The sequence below is a fragment of the Merops nubicus genome, unplaced genomic scaffold (assembly GCF_000691845.1).
Source record: "Merops nubicus isolate BGI_N331 unplaced genomic scaffold, ASM69184v1 scaffold12005, whole genome shotgun sequence".
Taxonomy (NCBI): domain Eukaryota; kingdom Metazoa; phylum Chordata; class Aves; order Coraciiformes; family Meropidae; genus Merops; species Merops nubicus.
This window is the reverse complement of record NW_008607669.1, coordinates 8,335-27,589: the sequence shown is the minus strand read 5'-3', so window position 1 is coordinate 27,589 and position 19,255 is coordinate 8,335. Positions and strand designations below refer to the sequence as shown.

The window sequence follows — 19,255 nt, the reverse complement described above, 5'->3', positions numbered from 1 at the left end:
GGGTTGGGGGTCCCTGCTGCCACCGGTGCCGTGGGAGCTGCCGAAGCTTCACTTGGCTGCTTTGTGAAGCCTCAACTCACCTCAAAGCATCCCCCAGCCCTGTAAAAGGCACTGGAAACCAGTTAGAAATGCATGCAGGGCACTGGAGGAGGGCAGAGGTGCCCTCTCGTGGCAAGGAGAAGTGGGCAAGAGGTTCATGGGTGGCACCAAGCTGCGTGCTGAAACCCAGCACCCCAAGGCAGGGTGGGAGCTGGCGTGACCCTGCTGTGGGTTTCACACCATCCCAGCTTTTGGTTTATGTCTTGCTGGATTTGGGGGAGGATGAAGGATTTGGGAGGATGGCAGGAGACCTGGAGGACAGAGACATCTGTGTTGGTGGCTGTTGTTGTAGCTCCTGGGAGGAGGTGGCTGGGTGAGGGTCCACACTTAGGATCTTCTCTATTCAAAGTCAAACCTGGTGGGTGAAGGGAGATGCTCTGAAATATGCAGAATGCACCCAAATGTAGCATATGCTTTATCTCCTGTGGGCTTTTATTCTGAGGGAAGCTAAGAGCTGTGTGGGGTTGGCAGTGCTGCCTTTGGTGCTTTGAGGACGTGCAGATGACTCTGCGTGCTCCTTTGCCCAGCTACCTTAGAGTTTGTTGTGTTGTGCTCTGAAGTAATGGTCTTGGAAGTGCTTCGAGATCCATGGCTGAAAGATGGAGTGAGGAACAAGTCCTGCTTCTGCCACCCTTCCATGTGCTAGAGCCTGCAAGAGAATTGCCCTTTAAACATCACATTTGTTGGCATGTCCATAGTCCAGCCAGTGCCAGCTCCAGGGTCAGGCTTGAGAATTGAAATTTTAGGTTTTTCTGAAGGGGTGAGAATCCCTCAATGTGTCTCACAGTGGGATGGAGGTGGCTGGGGGGAGCTGGTGTGTTACCTGCCACCCGTTTGCCAGAGGCACCGTGTCTGGCTGAGGTTTGAGGTTGGGTGAACCCAGCGAGTTTAGCTGGGCTTTGGGGCACGTTCAGAGCATCAGAAGGAGCCTTTCAATACGTGGCAACCAGCCAGCAAATTAGAATGGCAAGATAATGCAAAATGGATGCATTGTACAAAACTCATCCATCTTTCTCCTCTATTACTTACTGTTAAACTTGGCCTGTCTGCAGATACTTGATGTATGGACTCTGGCGAGGACTAGCTGCAGAAGTCTGGGGGATGGCTGGAGTCTTCCTCTGGGCAAGCTGAAGATAAAGGGGGTTTTGAGATTTCATGGAGATTTCTGCATCTTTTGAAGCATCTCTTCAAAACTGGCTTTTTGTAGCACCCTCTTCTTATTGGCTTCTCTCAGAGGTTGGCACTCAGCTGGGGGGATGTAGCACGTGCTCCATGCCAGCACCACCTCTGCAGGATCCGTGGGGAAAATGAGGAGTGGGAGGGTAGCACAGCAGCTTAATAGGGGAGGGAATATAAGACAGAACATTTTCCTTGGCTCTGAGCATCAACCAATCCCTTCCCTCTTCACCTGAGGTGCAACAGCCCTTCTAAAACCAGGAAGGAGTTCTCCAAGGCTTTTGAAGGAAAGCTCACGGACAACTTGGTGTCTTCCTGAACAAAATCCCATCAATTACCAGGCATGATTCTCCATGGACAAAGCAGTTCCTAAAGAGAGCTAATGGGGAGAAACCAATCAGACAGATTTATTACCCCAAGATCAAATTCTGGTTGCTGAGATGATTGATGGAAAGGATTAATCATGTGGTGCTTGCTTCCCAGAGATAACGACTAAGCCAAGGTGGGTGGGTCTGGGGGAGACTCGTGTGGATGAGGTTGTTTCTCAGAAAACCCAAGGCCAGTTCACTTTTGTGTCCTTCCAACCACAAGAAGCCAAATGTCTTTGTTGACTTGGCCTGATCTCCTCAGGAGGGGCCTCTTGGATCATTCCTCATCAAGGGATGAACCCGTTTTTCTCTCTGCTTTTTTCTGCTACTGCTGCTTTAGTCTTGTCACTGGGCATATTTGCATATTTCTTTCTCAACCTCCTCTTTTATTCCACCCCCCAAATCTCTTTCCCATCAGGCACCTTGCAGCTCTGGCTTTGCTCTTGCACAGGCTCAGCTCAGACTCTCTCTTGCCTTGGTCTGGTTGCCCAGTGGCCAAAACCCACTGATGTGTGGTTATAGAGAAGTGGTTTTTTCTTAGATTAGGAGATTTAGGAGCTGAGGGCAAGCAGGGCACTGGGGTTGGAGGGAAGGAGGACAGCAGCTCAAAATAATGCAAGATGCTTTCATAAGAAAGGATGTTAGAGTTCAAGAGTTTGTGGCACTGATGACATGAAGTTGAGGTCTGGTGGGAGGTGTTTTGGAGGCAGGGAATAGTTTTCTGGGAGACTTTTGCTTTTTCTTGGTGGGAGATAAGGAAAAATCTTTGTTTAACTTGGTGTTCCCTGAGCAGGCTGCAAGGTTGGGTCCATTTTCAGGAGGAGCCAACAACTGCTCCTCTCCTTTCCTATTCCATCCATCCTGGATGTGGCTCAATCATAGAACATTTTGGGGCTTTTTGATGGGTTTTGACCACTTTTCTTGCTCTGTGGGGCTATGCCCAGGTCATAGTCAAATCTACCTTAATCAGGAGCTTCAGTGGTGAGGGGAGGGGCAGAAGAGGGGTTTACCCTGTGGGGGGGACCTGGGTGATGCTGTAGTGGGGGTCCTGGTGATGGGGAGCAGCATAGCCAGGAGAGGGCAGTGATGACTTAACTCTGGCTGAAAAATCCAGTGCTGTAAAAACCAATTAATTTAGATCTTAACCTTAATTTAGATCTTACCCCCCAGCCTTTAGGAAGTGCTACCCCAGATTTGTGTGGGGTTTTTTTTTTTTACTTATGCTCAAACTGAATATTTTTGATGCTTGACCCTGTGGCATTAATGCTCCAAACAAATGCAACGCCTCCAAATCTCAGAGCTCTGGGTTTAGGCTCTTTGCAAACTCAAGGGAAAGCTTTTCCATGGGTCTTTCCCCTTCCCACGTTGAAATTTTTCTCCCAAACCACAAAGGCTCCAAAAGCTCAACCTGAACCTGCTTGCACCTCTGTGAAGAGGTTGGTCAGGAAGGTCTGGATGCAGGAAAAAAGGCATCCAAAGGTCTGTCTGCTGAAGTATGAGTCAAACCTTAGTAATGCTGAATTTGGGGAGGGAGCTGGGCTCCTTGGCCTTGCTGGAGCATCATCTGGTGAGCTTGGTATGTGGTTTTTCCCCTGCCTTGCTGGAGTGTGAGTGCTTCCAGCGAGCACCTTGCATGCCTGGTCCTGCTGGGACGTCCTTGTGGTGATGAATTTAATAGTACAACAACCCACTGGCATGTGGAGAAGCCAAGAGATGTGTTGCCTTGGAAGGGAACACACACAAGGTGGCCAATCCCAGGTAAAGGAGCTAAAACCTGGAGGCAAATCCTGTCAGGGTGGGCAGCTTGGTGGTGGGGTTGTTCTTGGAGGTGTGGTGGGGATCTGCTGTGGGCATCCAGCAGCTACCTGCTTTTTTGGGGGGCTTTTGCTTCCTTGTCGATGAAGGGAGTTGAGGGATAATGTGTCTGCTTGGTGGAGGTGCTGGCAATCTGAAAGCCTCTCAGCTTATAAGGGAAAAGCAAGTAATTTCTGCTACAACTTTTCTCCAAGTCCCCCTGGCAACGTTTGTGTCTTAGCAACCACATTTTCCTATTTAAAAATGTTTAAAACATTTAAAAAACAACAACACCACCACATTAAGCACAGGATTAAGTGCTTTCCTGAATCAAAGCCTAACTAGATAAATGAAATGCTGTTAATTGAATCAGGGATGCACTGTGTTTTCAGCCCCCAAATTTGCATAACATTTGCATTTGATTGAAAAGCCATCATTAATGTTGTTCAGTTCTAGTAGGTCCCCTCAGTGTCTCTGGCTTGGGCCATCCTCCTGCCTCGAGGAGATGCAGGAATGGTTGCAGTAGGAGATGACCAGGTTGGTGCTTGGGGTTGGGGAGAGCTTGGCTCTACTTTGGCATCCACGCTCAGTCCTCAGCCTCTTGGTGCCTTTAGTCACTGCTGCTTTGAGAAATATGTGGTGGGGGATGGAGAAGGTCCAGGAGGTGCTGGATATAAGGGAGATGCTCTAGCCAAGATCCCACAGAAAATGTTTTTGGGGTGTGTGTGGCTCCAGGGTGACTGCTGAGCTGCTGCTGATACCCTAATGCAGAGTGATGGGGGAGAGAACCAGCAGCTCCTGTGGCTGGTCCTTTCTCTGGCAGATGGTCACTAGATCAGCTCCTTCTTTGGGACTAAAGAGCAGTCAAGTTGTCCTGACAAAAGCTGGAAGAGGAAGGGGATCTGTGGGGCTGGCTGTGGTGGAGCTGGCTGCACCGTGGGGCTGTTTCACTCCTGGGGGTCACCCTTGTGTGGGGTGTTATAGTTGCTCCCTGAAGATGACCCTTGTAGAGCATCGTGTGCTGGTAGCACAGGTAGTTGTGAGTCTGCTCCCTGCAGACCCCAGGGAATGTTTTTTTGGGGCTAAACACTTGGAAGGCAATAGTTGGGGTGACCTGAGCATCCTGCACCCTCTGTCCTCCTCTCCTCCCAGTGCTGGTGATGTCTGGGGTCACATCCTGCTGGTGATTGAACCCCAGGCCACCAGTGAGCCTCTGGCTGTGCCCAGGGCTCCGTGGGGCAGAGGAAGGAGACGTGTCCATGGGGTGATGCAGGTTTTATCCCAAGCTCCTCTGCTGACTCCCTCAGCAGCTCTAGGTGAGGTGATGCTCCTCTCCAAACATCTCCCCAACTTTTCCACGCTGGGAGAACAGCAGCTCTTGTCTCAAGGGGGAACTGTGGCCAAAACTATACTGGGAGGAGGTGGCAGCAAGTCTTGCTGGGGGCAGGGATCAGCTTGGCCCCCCAAAAGCATCACCTTGAAAACCTCACCTGGGGCTCATGTGCAAGGGAGGGGAGAACCCTTGAGTGAGGCCAGTTTGTGCCCATCCCGACGTGCCGGCGGCTCGTGGTGGCCAAGCCCAGCCTCTTGCTGGCCCCTGGCCAGGCTGCCTGCTCCTAACTAGCTGGTGCCCCTTTCTTGGGTCCCTGCCACCAGCACCACCGTGCCAGTCCGCTCCGGGGGATTACCAGCAGATTCTTAATTAAGTGGGAGGCTCTGACCACCCTCTTGAAGGTGATCTCCAGGGAATGCAGCCAGGGGTGAGAGAAGGGGGCTGCTGGTGGCTCAGGCTGCTCTTGGATGTCACCCAGGGAGGGTTAAAAATTTAAAAACCTACAAAATTACCCCCCCCCAAAAACTCATTTGAGGTTCTTGATGATGATTCTGCCTCCCTGGGTGATCAAGGTTTTCGTGAAGGATGCTGCAGGTACCAGCCTGTTTGTGTGGCTGCTGTGCCATGGGCACAGCTCTGAGGATGTGGCCACTGAGGTGGCACTGAGGGCCAGCAGGGTGGGCTCTGGGTGTGTTAGGGACACACACTGCTTTCCAGTGGACTCCAGGGCTCTTGGAGACCAGCAGTGGGGGGGGTTTGAACAAATGAGGCTTTTCTTTGCTGCCACTTTTTCCCATTTCACCTTGGTTTCCCCTTTCTGGAGAAGAGGTTCCTCCTGGTGTGCTTTGGCTTTGACCTGTGTGGTATCAATGGGCACAGCACGAGAAGATGAAAAGTCTCCGTGTTTTTGGGTGTTGCAGGGTCCTCCATGGCACTTTGCTCCCTCTCTTTGCTTTTCCCCCAGTAGAGTTTAACCTGTTGGTGTGTTGAGCTCTTTAAAGAGCTGGTTGAAGGAAAATCTGAGGAAAGCTTTTGCTGGAGCACGTCTTGGTCCTTCCACTGCATGGGGGTAGTGAGGGACACCAAGATGCTCATCTGTGATGTGGGTCCCAACACAACCTCCTGTTACAATCTGGGTGCATCAGGGTGAGTGATTTTTTTTCCCCCTCCCAGTAAGCCAAAGAGATTTCAAAGGTCTCACTTTGCCTTCCAGTTCTGCAGGAGAACCAGCAGATCCTGACGGGGCTATGGGGAGCATTGGCAGGTTCTGGAGGGCTGGAGGATGCATTGGCAGGTTCTGGAGGGCTGGAGGACGGATGATGTGGGATGTTAAAATCCCCTAATCACAAACAGCACCGTTGGCACAGAGCAGGAGGAAGGTGACACCAGGACCTGTCCTGGGAGTCCCTCTCCCCTTACAGCCCTGCAGCTGTTTGTCCTCCTCTCTCCACCCCCTTTTTTTTTGTCTTTATTCCTATATAATTCTTTTCAAAAAGCTAGAAACCATCCCCCTTTGCCAATAGACATTTTTTTACCAGGTCACTTGGTTCACTTTGGCTCACCCCAGGGACCTGGGAGGCTCCTGCCTTCGGCATAAGATGAGCAGCATCCGTGAAGAGGAGGTGCTGCCTTCTGCTTCAAGCTGGAGATGCTGGGGCTGGTCCTGATGGGCACGAGCACGGGTCCTGGCTGGCCAGTGGAGTTTTTTGAGAGCCCTTCAGTGACACGGGAGGGAGGAGCTCCTGCCTTGGGCACGGGGTGGAGAAATAGCCAGGGAATCATCGTCTGGTGGAATTAGCTGGAGTGGAGCTCTGCTGGATGTGGAGCTGGGAGCAGGCAGAACCAGGCTCTTGTGTCCAAGGGGTGGGAAGAACAACGTTTCCCCACGAGGATTTCCATGCAGCAGGACCTGCTTCCAGCCAAGCCAACAGCGGGGCTGATTTATTCATGACTTCCTCGGTAATTCCAACCGCGCTCTGGCCGAGCCACTCCTGGGAGGAGGAGGAGGAGGAGGTTTCCACCTGCCAGGCTTCACTGAAGGGTGATGGATGCAGCCCTGATTCCACCCTCCCTGGGGCAGGATGGGCACGGATGGAGTTGGGGCAGGAGTTTCGGGGGTGCCGGCGCATCCCGGGTTTTTTTCAGGATCCCATCTCCCCCCCTCCCAGCGTGGCCTCGTGGGGCTCCCTCAGCGATGGAGGCTGTTTGGAGCAGCAGATAATCCCCACGGCGTGGTCACGGTGGGAGGAATTCCTGGTTAATTAACAATTAATGAAAGCAGAGCGAGCCCCTCACCTCTCCCAGCCGGTGCGGACGCGGGCGACGCTCTCCCCGGACAATCGTGAGCTCGGAGGAGGGGGGCTGGAGCTTCTAAAATGAATTTGATTGATTTTATTTAAGATGAAAAAAATCAGATGCCACCCATAATTACGGTGCGAGGACGTAAATGGCTCTTTTCTCTCCATAGCCCATTGGATTCTGGTCACGTCTGTGCAGCACACATGCTCTGCCCGTGCAGATGCTTGTCGCTATCTGGAGAAGTTTCCGTGGCAGGGGTTGGGTGGGGGGAGAACTGTGGGGTTCCCTCTGTCCCTTCCAATCCTTTTGACCCTCCCTGGACTGTGACATTCTTTGCATTCTCAATTTCTTAATCTCCCATTCATTTTGGGATGCGGATTAGGATGGAAACCAGAGATCTGGTTTCAAGAGTGCTCCCCAGCCCCCTTTGCTGCTTGCAGCCCCCCACGACACGCTGGGATTTTAAGGGCTGGGTTGGTTTCTTTTTCCTCATCCACCTGGTTTGCATCTGTAGCATGAGAAAATTTGGTGTTTCGGAGCCTTCCCCGTGGCTGAGATGTTTGGAGCACTGAAAATCTCTTTTTTTTCTGCCTAATTTTGACTTCCAGATGGCAGAGCTGCCCCAAACCTGGCTGCGTGCCCCCATTCCTTCAGTCTGAATTTTTTGGGAAATCTTTGGTGACTTTAGGAAACATCCATTCTGGGTTTGTTTGAAACCCAGTTTGGGGATTTTAATGTGTGTGGGTTTGCTTCGACAGCACGGATCAGAGGGGATGCTGCAGGCTGAGGAGGAATCCTCACCTGTGTGGGCCAAATTATACCAATGGCTTTGGGCCATTTCATGCTGAGAGGGTTTCTTCTCGTTGACAAATGAGCTGTGCTGTGTTCTGAAGTTGTGTAATTAGAAGATAAGAATCTGGAATCTCATTTTCTCTTTTTTTTGGGGGTTATTTCATGCGTTTGTAAGTACTTTGAATTTGGAGTCCATGACTGTGACGTATGTCTGAGGGTTTTCACCCCATGTTGAGCTGCCTGCCGTGGTCATGGCATTTATCTTCCTTTTCTTTAAGCATCTTAAAATTCACTGGGTTTGGTTATTCTTGAAAAAGAGAGGCCAGCAGGTGGAACCAGCCATCTGGGGGGGGGTTTGGCAGTGTTTGCATGTGGGTTGTACCCACCAAGCTGCACCCTTCAAAGCCTGGGGCACCTAAAGGTGTCATTGTCTTTCAGGTGAAGGTTCTTGGGGTGTCTGGTGGCATGTTGGGGTGCTGGCAGCCATGGTGAGGTGGCTACACACGGTGCTGGAGCTGCTGGATGAGCCCATGGCTGCTCTCAGCTGTCTGCAGCAGCTGCCACGGGGAGGGGTGGGGGGACAGCACTCCCAGGGGCAAATTTGGCATCAGAATTAAAAAAAGACTGTCTATTTTGGGAAAAGTGAGGTTAGGAAGAGCTAAAAATGTGAGAGGAGAAGCAGCCAGAGACCATCTTGGGTGGTGGAGCTGGGATGCCTGTGCCTTGATCTGCCCAGTTCAAATTCAGCTGGGTTTTTTCAGCAGTGATGCTCCAGCGGGTCCCACCAGCAGCTGGTGGCATCCTGAGGGTCATCTCTTGGTGCCTCCAGTGCAGGAGGGCAGGTTATGTGAACACACAACTCCCTTTTTGCTTTCTAATCCTTCTATTTCATCTGGCAGGAGTCTCTGCCTTGCCAACTGTGCCCACTTTGGGGCTCCAGCCAGTGCCAAAGGGTTGGGGGGGGATTTTGGCATCATTTTCTTGGGGAGGCTGTCAGCGTGAGTCCAACACTGATTGGGCTGGGTGTAATTAGCCACCAGAAACCCTGGTGCGGGTCCCACCAGCAGCTGGTGGCATCCTGAGGGTCATCTCTTGGTGCCTCCAGTGCAGGAGGGCAGGTTATGTGAACACACGACTCCCTTTTTTGCTTTCTAATCCTTCTATTTCATCTGGCAGGAGTCTCTGCCTTGCCAACTGTGCCCATGTTGGGGCTCTAGCCAGTGCCAAAGGGTTGGGGGGGATTTCGGCATCATTTTCTTGGTGAGGCTGTCAGCGTGAGTCCAACGCTGATTGGGCTGGGTGTAATTAGCCACCAGAAACCCTGGTAGCGAGTAGAAAGGCAAAACTTGATGAGACACATCGACGTGCAATGGTTGAACTTGTTTGGGCCAGGTTTCAGCCACCAAATCTACTTTTTTAATTCCTTTTCATTTATTTTAGGAGCCGGAAAATTCAAATCCGAAACATCCCACCCCAGCTGCGATGGGAGGTAAGAGGAGGAAGCAGGGAGGGGTAGATCAGATTTAAGGAGTGATTCCCCCCTCTAGGTTTCTGTGCTTAAAGTTGATTTATCCTTCTCTTTGTTGCTAATTGGGTCTAATTATACTACACCTTTGTGTCCGTGTAGCTTATTCCTCTTCCATTACAGGAGTAAATTCAACTGGTAGAAGCAACGTAAACTACACCAACCAAAATCCCCATTAATAACAGGGTTTATATGATTTACCTATTGTAAAAGGAACAAAATGGATCCTTTCTTCCCACTGACTGCTGGGACTTCTCCTTGACTCTTCCCCCCCCTCCCCGCTGGCTCGGAGGCCCCTTGGTCCAGCATCCTGGGGCAGGCAGGAGCTTCCTTCATCTAATTGCTTTTGAAATCTTAATGACTAGGAAGCTGCCTTGATGGATTGATTGTATTTCCCTCGTCTGTCCTGGCAATCCTGGTGTAAAGTGGGCTTTTCTTCCTTCCCTTTTCCAGGTTCTGGATGGTTTGCTAGCCCAGTATGGCACTGTAGAAAACTGCGAGCAAGGTAGGACTGAGAGAAGCTGCCAACTTGCTGTTATTTGAGATATTTTCTGCCCTGGCTAGTTTTGAGGGGGAGGAGGGTGAGAATGGCCACACAGTTTTTTCTTTGTCAGCAGAACCCGTGGCTAAAGATGTCAGGAGGTCTCAGCCTGCTCACTGGGGCTTTTTATTTTGTTCTCATGCTAAAAGATGAGTCCCATCCAGTGGCTTTGGGGACAGGGCACGGGGGTGTCCCCACATCAGGTGCCAGGTCCCCATCGATCCCACCGTGCCCCTGGGTGCCACCAGCAGCCACTTGAGAAGGTGCAGGATGCTCTGCCGAGGCTGATCGGGGACTAACTGTCTCTGCTCAGCAGATTTTATCTCAGCCTCTAATGGCCATCAGTTGAGACAGGAGGTTTAATATTGCCCCCGGGATGTTTAATGAGAGTAGAGTTACCATAACCCTCACAGAAATGGAAAGGGGGGTTTGAAGGCGCTCCTGGGAGGGATGGCAGGATGGAGTTGGCTCTGGTGGCTTTGCTGCAGAGCACAAGGGCTTGTTGGGATCCTTTCAGGCAGGAGGGTCTGTGCTGCCCAGGGTGAGTCCAGCATAGCCTGAGCCCTCAGACTCTTCTCCCTTGCAGGAGAAATATATTTGCTGATCCCTGGGGAGCTCCCGAGGGGGCTCATCCTTTGGGGACTTATCCGAGGGGTTCTCTCAGTTTTTTTGGGGGGCTGTGGGCTGGGGCATTCATGCTGCCTCTCTAATCTCTGCCTCTCTGCTCACAGTGAACACAGACAGCGAGACGGCCGTTGTCAACGTCACCTACGCCAACCGGGAGCAGACCAGGCAGTAAGTCCCCCGTGGTCCCCCCCAAGAGCTCAGGCTGCCCTCCCTGCTGCAGCTCCAGCCCCTTCCCCCCCTGCAGAAAACAGCATTTCTAGTGCTGGGAGTCACATTACCACAGAAGTCCTAAATTTTGCCTGAAAATGCAGCAAATCTTTGAGGACGCCTTCCCCCAGCTCCGATTTCTTTTCCTTCCCCTTCAGATGGGCATCCAAGTTTTTAGGCTTTTCTCTGCAGTTTAGGGTAAACCCAAAACTTTTTCCTCAAGAAGTGGAAATTTTCTTGTACTTGCATGATTTCAGATGTCTCCAGAAAAAGTAATAATGAGATCAAATCTCATAGGAGCTGGTGGGTGTCAGGCAACACGTGTCCTCTCTGGCTGATGGCCACATCACTGGGGACTTGCAGCTCCCCTCCCCTCCTGCCCAGGGAAGATCAAACTTTGCACTAAGTGCAAATAGAAAAGAATTGGGTTTTCCCCACTGTTCACTTTTCTTTTGCCCTGACAAAGGGCTCTGGAAAGGGACGGGATCAGTGTTTTCCTTGGAGGACAACTTGGGGTCTCTGGCTGATGGCCACATCACTGGGGACTTACAGCTCCCCTCCCCTCCTGCCCAGGGAAGATCAAACTGTGCACTAAGTGCAAATAGAAAAGAATTGGGTTTTCCCCACTGTTCACTTTGCTTTTTTTTTGTCCTGACAAAGGGCTCTGGAAAGGGATGGGATCAGTGTTTTCCTTGGAGGAGAACTTGGGGGATTGATTTATAGGTTTTTATATGGGGAGGTTTTGGTCACCAAGGTGGGTATGTGTCAAATGTGGCCACTGTGGCTGTGCTGCCACCCCTGGGGACATCGCCTGTGGGCGCTCTGCCCCAGTGCTGGCTTCTAAATAGTTGCTTGGGCAATAATATGTCTTGTTTTACTCTGTAATAACACGGGACAGGGTCTGGCTGTGGAGGAACACTCCCCATTTGTCCTCCCATCCCTTGTCCATCCACGCCAGTCCTGCACTTTACACCCCAGAAGGTGAAAATATTTTTCATTCCTTTTTACCAGAAAAAGACTTTTGTGCAAGTAGTTTTGCTCTCAGATCTCTCTGTCCTCCTCCAGGGATGTGTCTGCTTCATCAAGCATCTTTCTCTAGTCCCTTTGCATCCTGCAGGGATGGGGCTGCTGGCAGGGAAAGTCTCTATTCAGCCAGTTTTAGGGGTGTTTTTTTTTTTGGTGGCTTTGGATACGTTTTTTTGGTTTTGTTTTGCAAAAGTTGAGTCACTGACCACTTTCTGGAGAGCTGCTGTTTGGATTGTCTCGGTAGAAAGCCCGGGGAGGTTGGAAGGAGCTGTGGCCAAAGCTGAGGCTTTGCTCTTGCTGCCAGCCCCATCTATCGACAGCTTTCAGCCCTTGCAGTTCCTGGACTCCTGCCGGGGTTGGGATCTGAGAGATTGGACAAAAGTCCTAAGGCAGGGGAGATGTGGGAGTCACTCCCTGCACAATCCTGTCCTCACCGTGGGTGCTCACCCCAAAATACTTTGGCTCATCCAAGCTGGCTGGCAAGCCCTGCCAGCTCCCCAGCTGCTGTTTGGATTGTCTCGGTAGAAAGCCCGGGGAGGTTGGAAGGAGCTGTGGCCAAAGCTGAGGCTTTGCTCTTGCTGCCAGCCCCATCTATCGACAGCTTTCAGCCCTTGCAGTTCCTGGACTCCTGCCGGGGTTGGGATCTGAGAGATTGGACAAAAGTCCTAAGGCAGGGGAGATGTGGGAGTCGCTCCCTGCACAGTCCTGTCCTCGCTGTGGGTGCTTGGGGAGCTTCACCCCAAAATACTTTGGCACATCCAAGCTGGCTGGCAAACCCTGCCAGCTCCCTGTGGCATCAGTGATGCCCCTTGTATTACCCTAGGGAGGGCTCAGCCCATTTTGGCTTGAGCTGATGCTGATGTGCTGCCACTCGGCGTGGGAACGAGACCCCAGGGACCCCCCTCACCCCAACCCTTTCTCCCCTTCCAGAGCCATCATGAAGCTGAACGGGCACCAGCTGGAGAACCACGCGCTGAAGGTCTCCTACATCCCCGACGAGCAGTCGGCGCAGGGCCCGGAGAACGGGCGGCGGGGAGGTTTTGGGGGGGGTCGTGGTGCCCCCAGGCAGGGCTCCCCCGTCACCGCCGGGGCACCCGTCAAGCAGCAGCCCGTGGACATCCCCCTCCGCCTCCTGGTGCCCACCCAGTACGTGGGGGCCATCATTGGCAAGGAAGGGGCCACCATCAGGAACATCACCAAGCAGACGCAGTCCAAGTGAGTCCTTCCTCCCACGAGCTGCTTTGTGCTTTGCAGGGATTTATTAGGATGAGTTTTGGGTGGGTTTTCTTTGGACAAGGGGCTATTGGAGGCCCCTCGGGGAGGTCGCTGCTTCAGCCTGGGTTTTGTTTAGCACGAGCCTGTTGAGCTCCACTCTCCTGCTCTTGCATTTGGCCCCTGAGCTTGTGTTGGCTGCAGCTCCTGTCCCCCAAGGAAGGTTTTGTGAAATAATGGGCAGCCCATCCCGTCCCCCAGCCACGTGCTTGTTCCACCACTTAATCTCTCCCGTTGCTTAAAATAAATAGATGCTGATGCCTTATTTGGCTTGCTGTGATTTGAGCTTCGAGCCGCCGCATCCACCCTGAGTATCGAGCCCAGAATTAACTCCTCTCCCCTTCCCTGGGTGCATATAACCTTACAGCCGAGCGTGAGCTCCGGGCAGCTCGTGGGGGACGTGGGAAGGGGGGGAGAGAAGCAGCCAGGAAGCTGCTGAGCTGCTCCCCAGCCCCAGTGTCCACCCCGTGCTCTGCAGGATCGACGTGCATCGGAAAGAAAACGCAGGAGCTGCAGAAAAAGCCATCAGCATCCACTCCACCCCTGAGGGCTGCTCCGCCGCCTGCAAGATGATTTTGGAGATCATGCAGAAGGAGGCGAAGGACACCAAGACGTAAGTTGGCCAAACCTTGCCTTTCTGGGCATGTCTGTGGCTCTTTGCTGGGCTTTGGGAGCATCCCAGCGTCTGGAGATGACTCCTGGGCGTGCAGGAGGTTTGGTTTGGGGGACTCAGGGATTGCAAGTGAGGGGACTTGAGCTTCCCCCATCCCTCTGTACCAAATCCCTCCTCTTCTGGCTGCTGTAATCCTTCACGTTGTTTTTTTTTTCCCCCCCCCATTCTTCTCTCCAGAGCTGATGAAGTGCCTCTGAAGATCTTGGCTCATAACAACTTTGTGGGGCGCCTGATCGGCAAGGAAGGGCGGAACCTGAAGAAGGTGGAGCAGGACACAGAGACAAAAATCACCATCTCGTCGTAAGGCTCCTCACTCCCTCCCTTTGGGGAAAGCTGGGCAGACCTTCCTCAGCCCAGGGTGATGGGGAGGAGGAGGAGGAGACAGGGGCTGTGCTGAGGGTGGGCAGAGGTGCCTGTCCTGTCAGCTGGAGAGCCAGGCTCTGATGTAGATGCTTTACTCCCCGAAGCTCTCACAAAAAATTTTAGCTTTATATTTTCTGTTTTTCCCCTCCCCACCCCTTTGGAGTCCCCTCCAGGGTCTCCTCCCTGTCCCTTCAGAGTTGCAGAGCTCAGAACTGGTTGGTTTGATGGCCAGGACTTGGCTTTTGTTCTTAAACCCTGTTTTTGGGTGAAGGCAGAGTGGACTTTCCACTGCAAACCATGAGGCTGGTCCCTGCTCTGACTGGGACCAGGCAGTCCCAGGGTGTGCTGGCAGTGGTACCCCAATAGCACCCATCAGGAGGACCTGGCATGGCACTGGTCAGACTGGGCAGGGTCTTGGTGTTGACTCTGGCTTTGCTATCAGCTTGCAGGACCTGACCCTGTACAACCCTGAGAGGACCATCACAGTGAAGGGCTCCATCGAGAACTGCTGCAAAGCAGAGCAGGAGATCATGAAGAAAGTGAGGGAAGCCTACGAGAACGACGTGGCCGCCATGAGCGTGAGTGGGGTTTGGTCCTGCCCTGCAGCTCGGGTGATGGGAGCTCTCTAGGAGGTTGCTCTGATACCAGCAACGACCATTTCTCTCCTCTCTCCCTCAGTTGCAATCTCACCTCATCCCTGGCCTTAACCTGGCTGCAGTTGGCCTCTTCCCTGCCTCCTCCAACGCGGTACCTCCTCCGCCGAGCAGCGTCTCTGGAGCTGCTCCCTACAGCTCCTTCATGGTAGGTGAAGTCCAGGCAGCTCTCCCTGCTCCTGCTGCCAGCTCGGGGATCCCCCCTGCATGGAGAAGACCATTGAATCATAGAATCGTTTGAGTTGGACGAGACCTTTCAGATTGAGTCCAACTGTCCCCCAGCACGGCCGGGTCCCCACTGCCCCGTGTCCCTCACACCACATCTCCACAGCTTGGGAACCCCTCCAGGGGTGGGGACTCCACCACTGCCCTGGGCAGCCTGGCACAGCCCTGGGCAACCCTCCAGGGCAAGAAATTGTTCCTCAGGGCCAATCTAAACCTCCCCTGGTGCAGCTTGGGGCCATTTCCTCTTACCCTGTTCCTTGTTCCTTGGGAGCAGAGCTCAACTCCCACCTGGCTCCAAGCTCCTGTCAAGGAGGTGTCAGAGCCAGAAGGTCTCCCCTGAGCCTCCTTTGCTCCAGGCTCAGCACCCCTAGCTCCCTCAGCTGCTCCTCACCAATGGGCTGTAGACCCTTTTCTGGCCACACTCCAGCTCCTCAAGGTCCTTCTTGGAGCGAGGGTCCCAAAACTGACCCCAGGATTTGAGGTGCAGCTTCCCCAGCACTGAGTCCAGGGGGACAATCCCTGCCCTGTTTGCACTGGCACTTGCCATGGTCAGGGTTCACCTGCAGAATCTACCAGCTCGGGTCAGCCCCACGGTGGGTGCAGGATCTGGTCTTAAACTCTGGCCAAGGAGAAGGTGCTCGGATCCCGTGGGCACGCTGGTGGCTCAGCCCAAGCATGGGCATCCCCTGGGAGGGCACTTGGAGCCTGGTGGTGGTTCCCCTGAGCCCTGACGGGTGCTGCTGTGCCCACAGCCTCCAGAGCAGGAGACAGTGCACGTCTTCATCCCTGCCCAGGCCGTGGGTGCCATCATTGGCAAGAAGGGCCAGCACATCAAGCAGCTCTCCCGGTTCGCAAGTGCCTCTATTAAGGTAGGGTTGCCCCCCTGGGGACCCCTCCTCCTCGACCAGCATTTCCCCCAGCAGGGGCTTTTCTGGCTGGGAAACCCACCTGCAAAGCCCCCGTGGTCGGGCTGGGGGCACAGGGAAGGATTTGGTTGCCACCCTGCCCCGTGCTGGTGCCCACCATGGCCACCATGTCTCTGCCCCCTCCAGATTGCACCTCCAGAGACCCCGGACTCCAAAGTGCGCATGGTCGTCATCACAGGCCCTCCAGAAGCTCAGTTCAAGGTTGCCCATGGGCTACCATCATTGGGGGGGGGGCGGTTTGGGGTGTCCCTCTCCACTGCCCCGTGGAGCAGGGAAGGGAGGAGCTGGGTGGTGACCCCAATTTTGAGCCCTGTCTGTGGGGGTGGGTTAACCCAACATCAGCTCTTCTAGGGGCTGAGCTGGTTTGAAACCTTGAGGAACTGGGGTTTTGGGGGCTGGAGGACCCACTGAGCCAACGGGGCCATGCAGAGATGGGACGTGCTGGATGGTTCCTGACTGTGCTCCCTCCATTCCTCAGGCCCAGGGCCGGATTTATGGGAAGCTGAAGGAGGAGAACTTCTTTGGGCCGAAGGAAGAAGTGAAGCTGGAGACACACATCCGGGTCCCCGCCTCGGCCGCGGGCAGGGTCATCGGCAAAGGGGGCAAAACTGTGAGTGGAAAGGGTGGTGGGCAGCCCTGGGGGGTGCCTGGGCCATCCCAGAGGTGGATTTCCCAGGGAACAGGCTGGGATATCCCTCAGGGGCTCGTCCTCTCCCCGTGACACGGTGGGGTGGGCTCTGCCCCTTCCCTGCAGGTCAACGAGCTGCAGAACCTGACGGCAGCTGAGGTGGTGGTGCCACGGGACCAGACCCCTGATGAGAATGAGCAGGTCATCGTGAAGATCATTGGGCACTTCTATGCCAGCCAGGTACGGCCCTGGCAGCTCCTGCACTAGTGCTTGTGGATTCTCTGATGGCTCGTGTGGGGTTGTGTCCACGGGTGTGTCCTCCTGAGGAGGTTGTTTTTGCACTCCTGGCTGGTGGTGGGTGCAGCAGTGGGTGATGGTGAGCTGGGGGGTGGTGGGGAAGCAGGGAGAGATTGGGGAGTGGATGCACACACAGAGTGTGACCCCCCCCAAGCCCAACTTTGGGTGGAAACCACGCTACCAATAAGGCAGGAAGGGATTTTCAGGAGCTTCACCCAGCCCTGCTGACCACTGTAGCATCTTTCATGGCATGCAAAGCCATTTTCCTGGGCTTCCCTCCCAACTCAGAGAATGGCTGAGGTTGGAAGGAGCCCCAGAGATCATCTCATCCAACCTCGACACCTCTCAACCAGACCAGGCTGCTCAAGGCCTCATCCAGCCTGGCCTTGAACACCTCCAGGGAGGGGCATCCACAACCTCTCTGGGCAATCTACTCCAGAGTCTGGCCACCCTCCCACTGAAGAACTTCTTCCTAAGATCCAACCTAAACCTGCTCTCCTGCAGTTTAAACCATTTCCCCTGGTCCTGTCACTGGGCACTCTTGGGAAAAGTCCCTCTCCAGCCTTCCTGGAGGTCCCTTCAGGTGTTGGAGGCAGTTCTAAGGTCCCCCCAGAGTCTTCTCCAGGCTGAACAATGCCAGTGCCCTCAGCCTGTCCTCAGAGCCCCTGGCTCATCTTTGTGGCCCCCTCTGGACTCGTTCCAGCAGATTCTCTGTCCCTTTGGTGGTGGGGACACCAGAACTGGACACAATATTTGAGGTGGGGTCTCATGAGAAGAGAGTGAAGGGGCAGAATCACCTCTCTTGCTGTGCCCCCACCCCTCGTGATGCTCCCGGGGAGGGAGGGATGGAGAGATGGATGGATGGACAGGTAGGGAGAAGGAAGGGAGGGATGGATGGATGGGGAGAAGGCAGGGATGGAGGGAGGGATGGATGGATGGACAGACAGGTAGGGAGAAGGAAGGGAGGGATGGATGGATGGGGAGAAGGAAGGGATGGATGGACAGACGGACAGGGAGAAGGAAGAGGTGGATGGATGGATAGGTAGGGAGAAGGAAGGGATGGATGGGGAGAAGGAAGAGATGGATGGGTAGGGAGAAGGAAGAGATGGATGGATGGACAGACAGGTAGGGAGAAGGAAGAGATGGATGGGGAGAAGGAAGGGATGGATGGATGGACGGACAGGGAGAAGGAAGAGATGGATGGATGGATGGGGAGAAGGAAGGGATGGATGGACAGACGGACAGGGAGAAGGAAGAGATGGATGGATGGATGGATGGGTAGGGAGAAGGAAGGGATGGATGGGGAGAAGGAAGAGATGGATGGGTAGGGAGAAGGAAGAGATGGATGGATGGACAGACAGGTAGGGAGAAGGAAGAGATGGATGGATGGGTGAACACAGGGCCAGCTCACGTTGAGCCCCTTTCCTCCTCTCCTCGCAGATGGCTCAGCGCAAGATCCGAGACATCCTGGCCCAGGTGAAGCAGCAGCACCAGAAGGGACAGAGTGGCCAGACACAAGCACGGAGGAAATAAGAGCAGCACCAACACCAACCTGAACAGCAGAACGAGCCAAGGCCGGGCTTAAGAGTGGCTGGGAATCAGTTACCGTAGACAGACGCTCATTTTTTCACCAACCCATGGAGATTAAAAGGCAGTTGGATTGATTGGCTTCCAAGGTAGACAGCTAGGGTTAAAAAAAAAAAACCCAAAACCCAACCCAAACAAACCAAAATTGGATCCGTGCTGAGCTCCACGTGCCAGGACAGCTACTTAAATGAAGTGAGAGGTGCTGCCAACGCGTGGAGCCGACTGGTTGGTGGGACCACGTGGTGCTGGGTCCCCTCTGGTGGGTGCAGCATTTGCCCCCTCATTTAAGTAGCCTCTGGAGGTCCCAGCCCAGCCAGGCTGTGTGTCCCAACCCCTCTCTCCCTCCCTCCCCTGTGGCTGGTGGAGATTCCCAGAGCGACCTTCAACCTTTTGGAGCATTTTGTTGTGATTGAGGGTGTTTTGTTTTCTTATTTTAAGAGGAATTCCGATGGGTTCTTACCAACCTCCGTTGGTAACGAGACCTGTGGTGGGCAAAAACCAAGCAAAGGAAGGTAGATAACCCCCCTCACCTCAGCACCAAGCAGATTTTGGGGGCTTTTGGGGAGCTCTGCACTGCTCCAGCCTCAGAACCACCAGTGGGTGGGAGGGCAGGATTCCTCCTGCCTGTGCTGCCTGCAGTGCAGTGCCTTGGAAAGCCTTAGAAGCCAGGAGAGCACCTCTATTTTCCAGGATTTTTTTTTTTCCTTTCAGTTTGAATGTTTCTTTTCATTTTAGGTTAGAGAAGGAATGATTTTTTTTTTTTTAAGCCTATGAATTAATGGCAGAAGTTGGGACATGTGACTGTTTTTCTGTTTTTTCTCAGTGATCTCCACTGTGGAGGTGAC

The 19,255-nt window shown here is 53.6% G+C and overlaps 1 protein-coding gene across 1 annotated transcript; it reads left to right on the top strand.

Annotated features, from left to right (window-relative positions):
• Positions 1 to 9,300: 9,300 nt before the first annotated feature.
• Positions 9,301 to 18,519, top strand: IGF2BP1 (insulin-like growth factor 2 mRNA binding protein 1; the record flags this gene model as incomplete). The annotated part of the gene is made up of 13 exons (XM_008940019.1): positions 9,301 to 9,349; positions 9,839 to 9,890; positions 10,658 to 10,721; positions 12,717 to 13,001; positions 13,537 to 13,671; positions 13,909 to 14,031; positions 14,537 to 14,672; positions 14,773 to 14,895; positions 15,725 to 15,841; positions 16,025 to 16,099; positions 16,377 to 16,508; positions 16,653 to 16,766; positions 18,264 to 18,519. Coding segments are annotated over 13 exons (1,498 nt in total), but the record flags the coding sequence as incomplete, so codon positions are not given.
• Between the last annotated feature and the right edge of the window lie 736 nt (positions 18,520 to 19,255).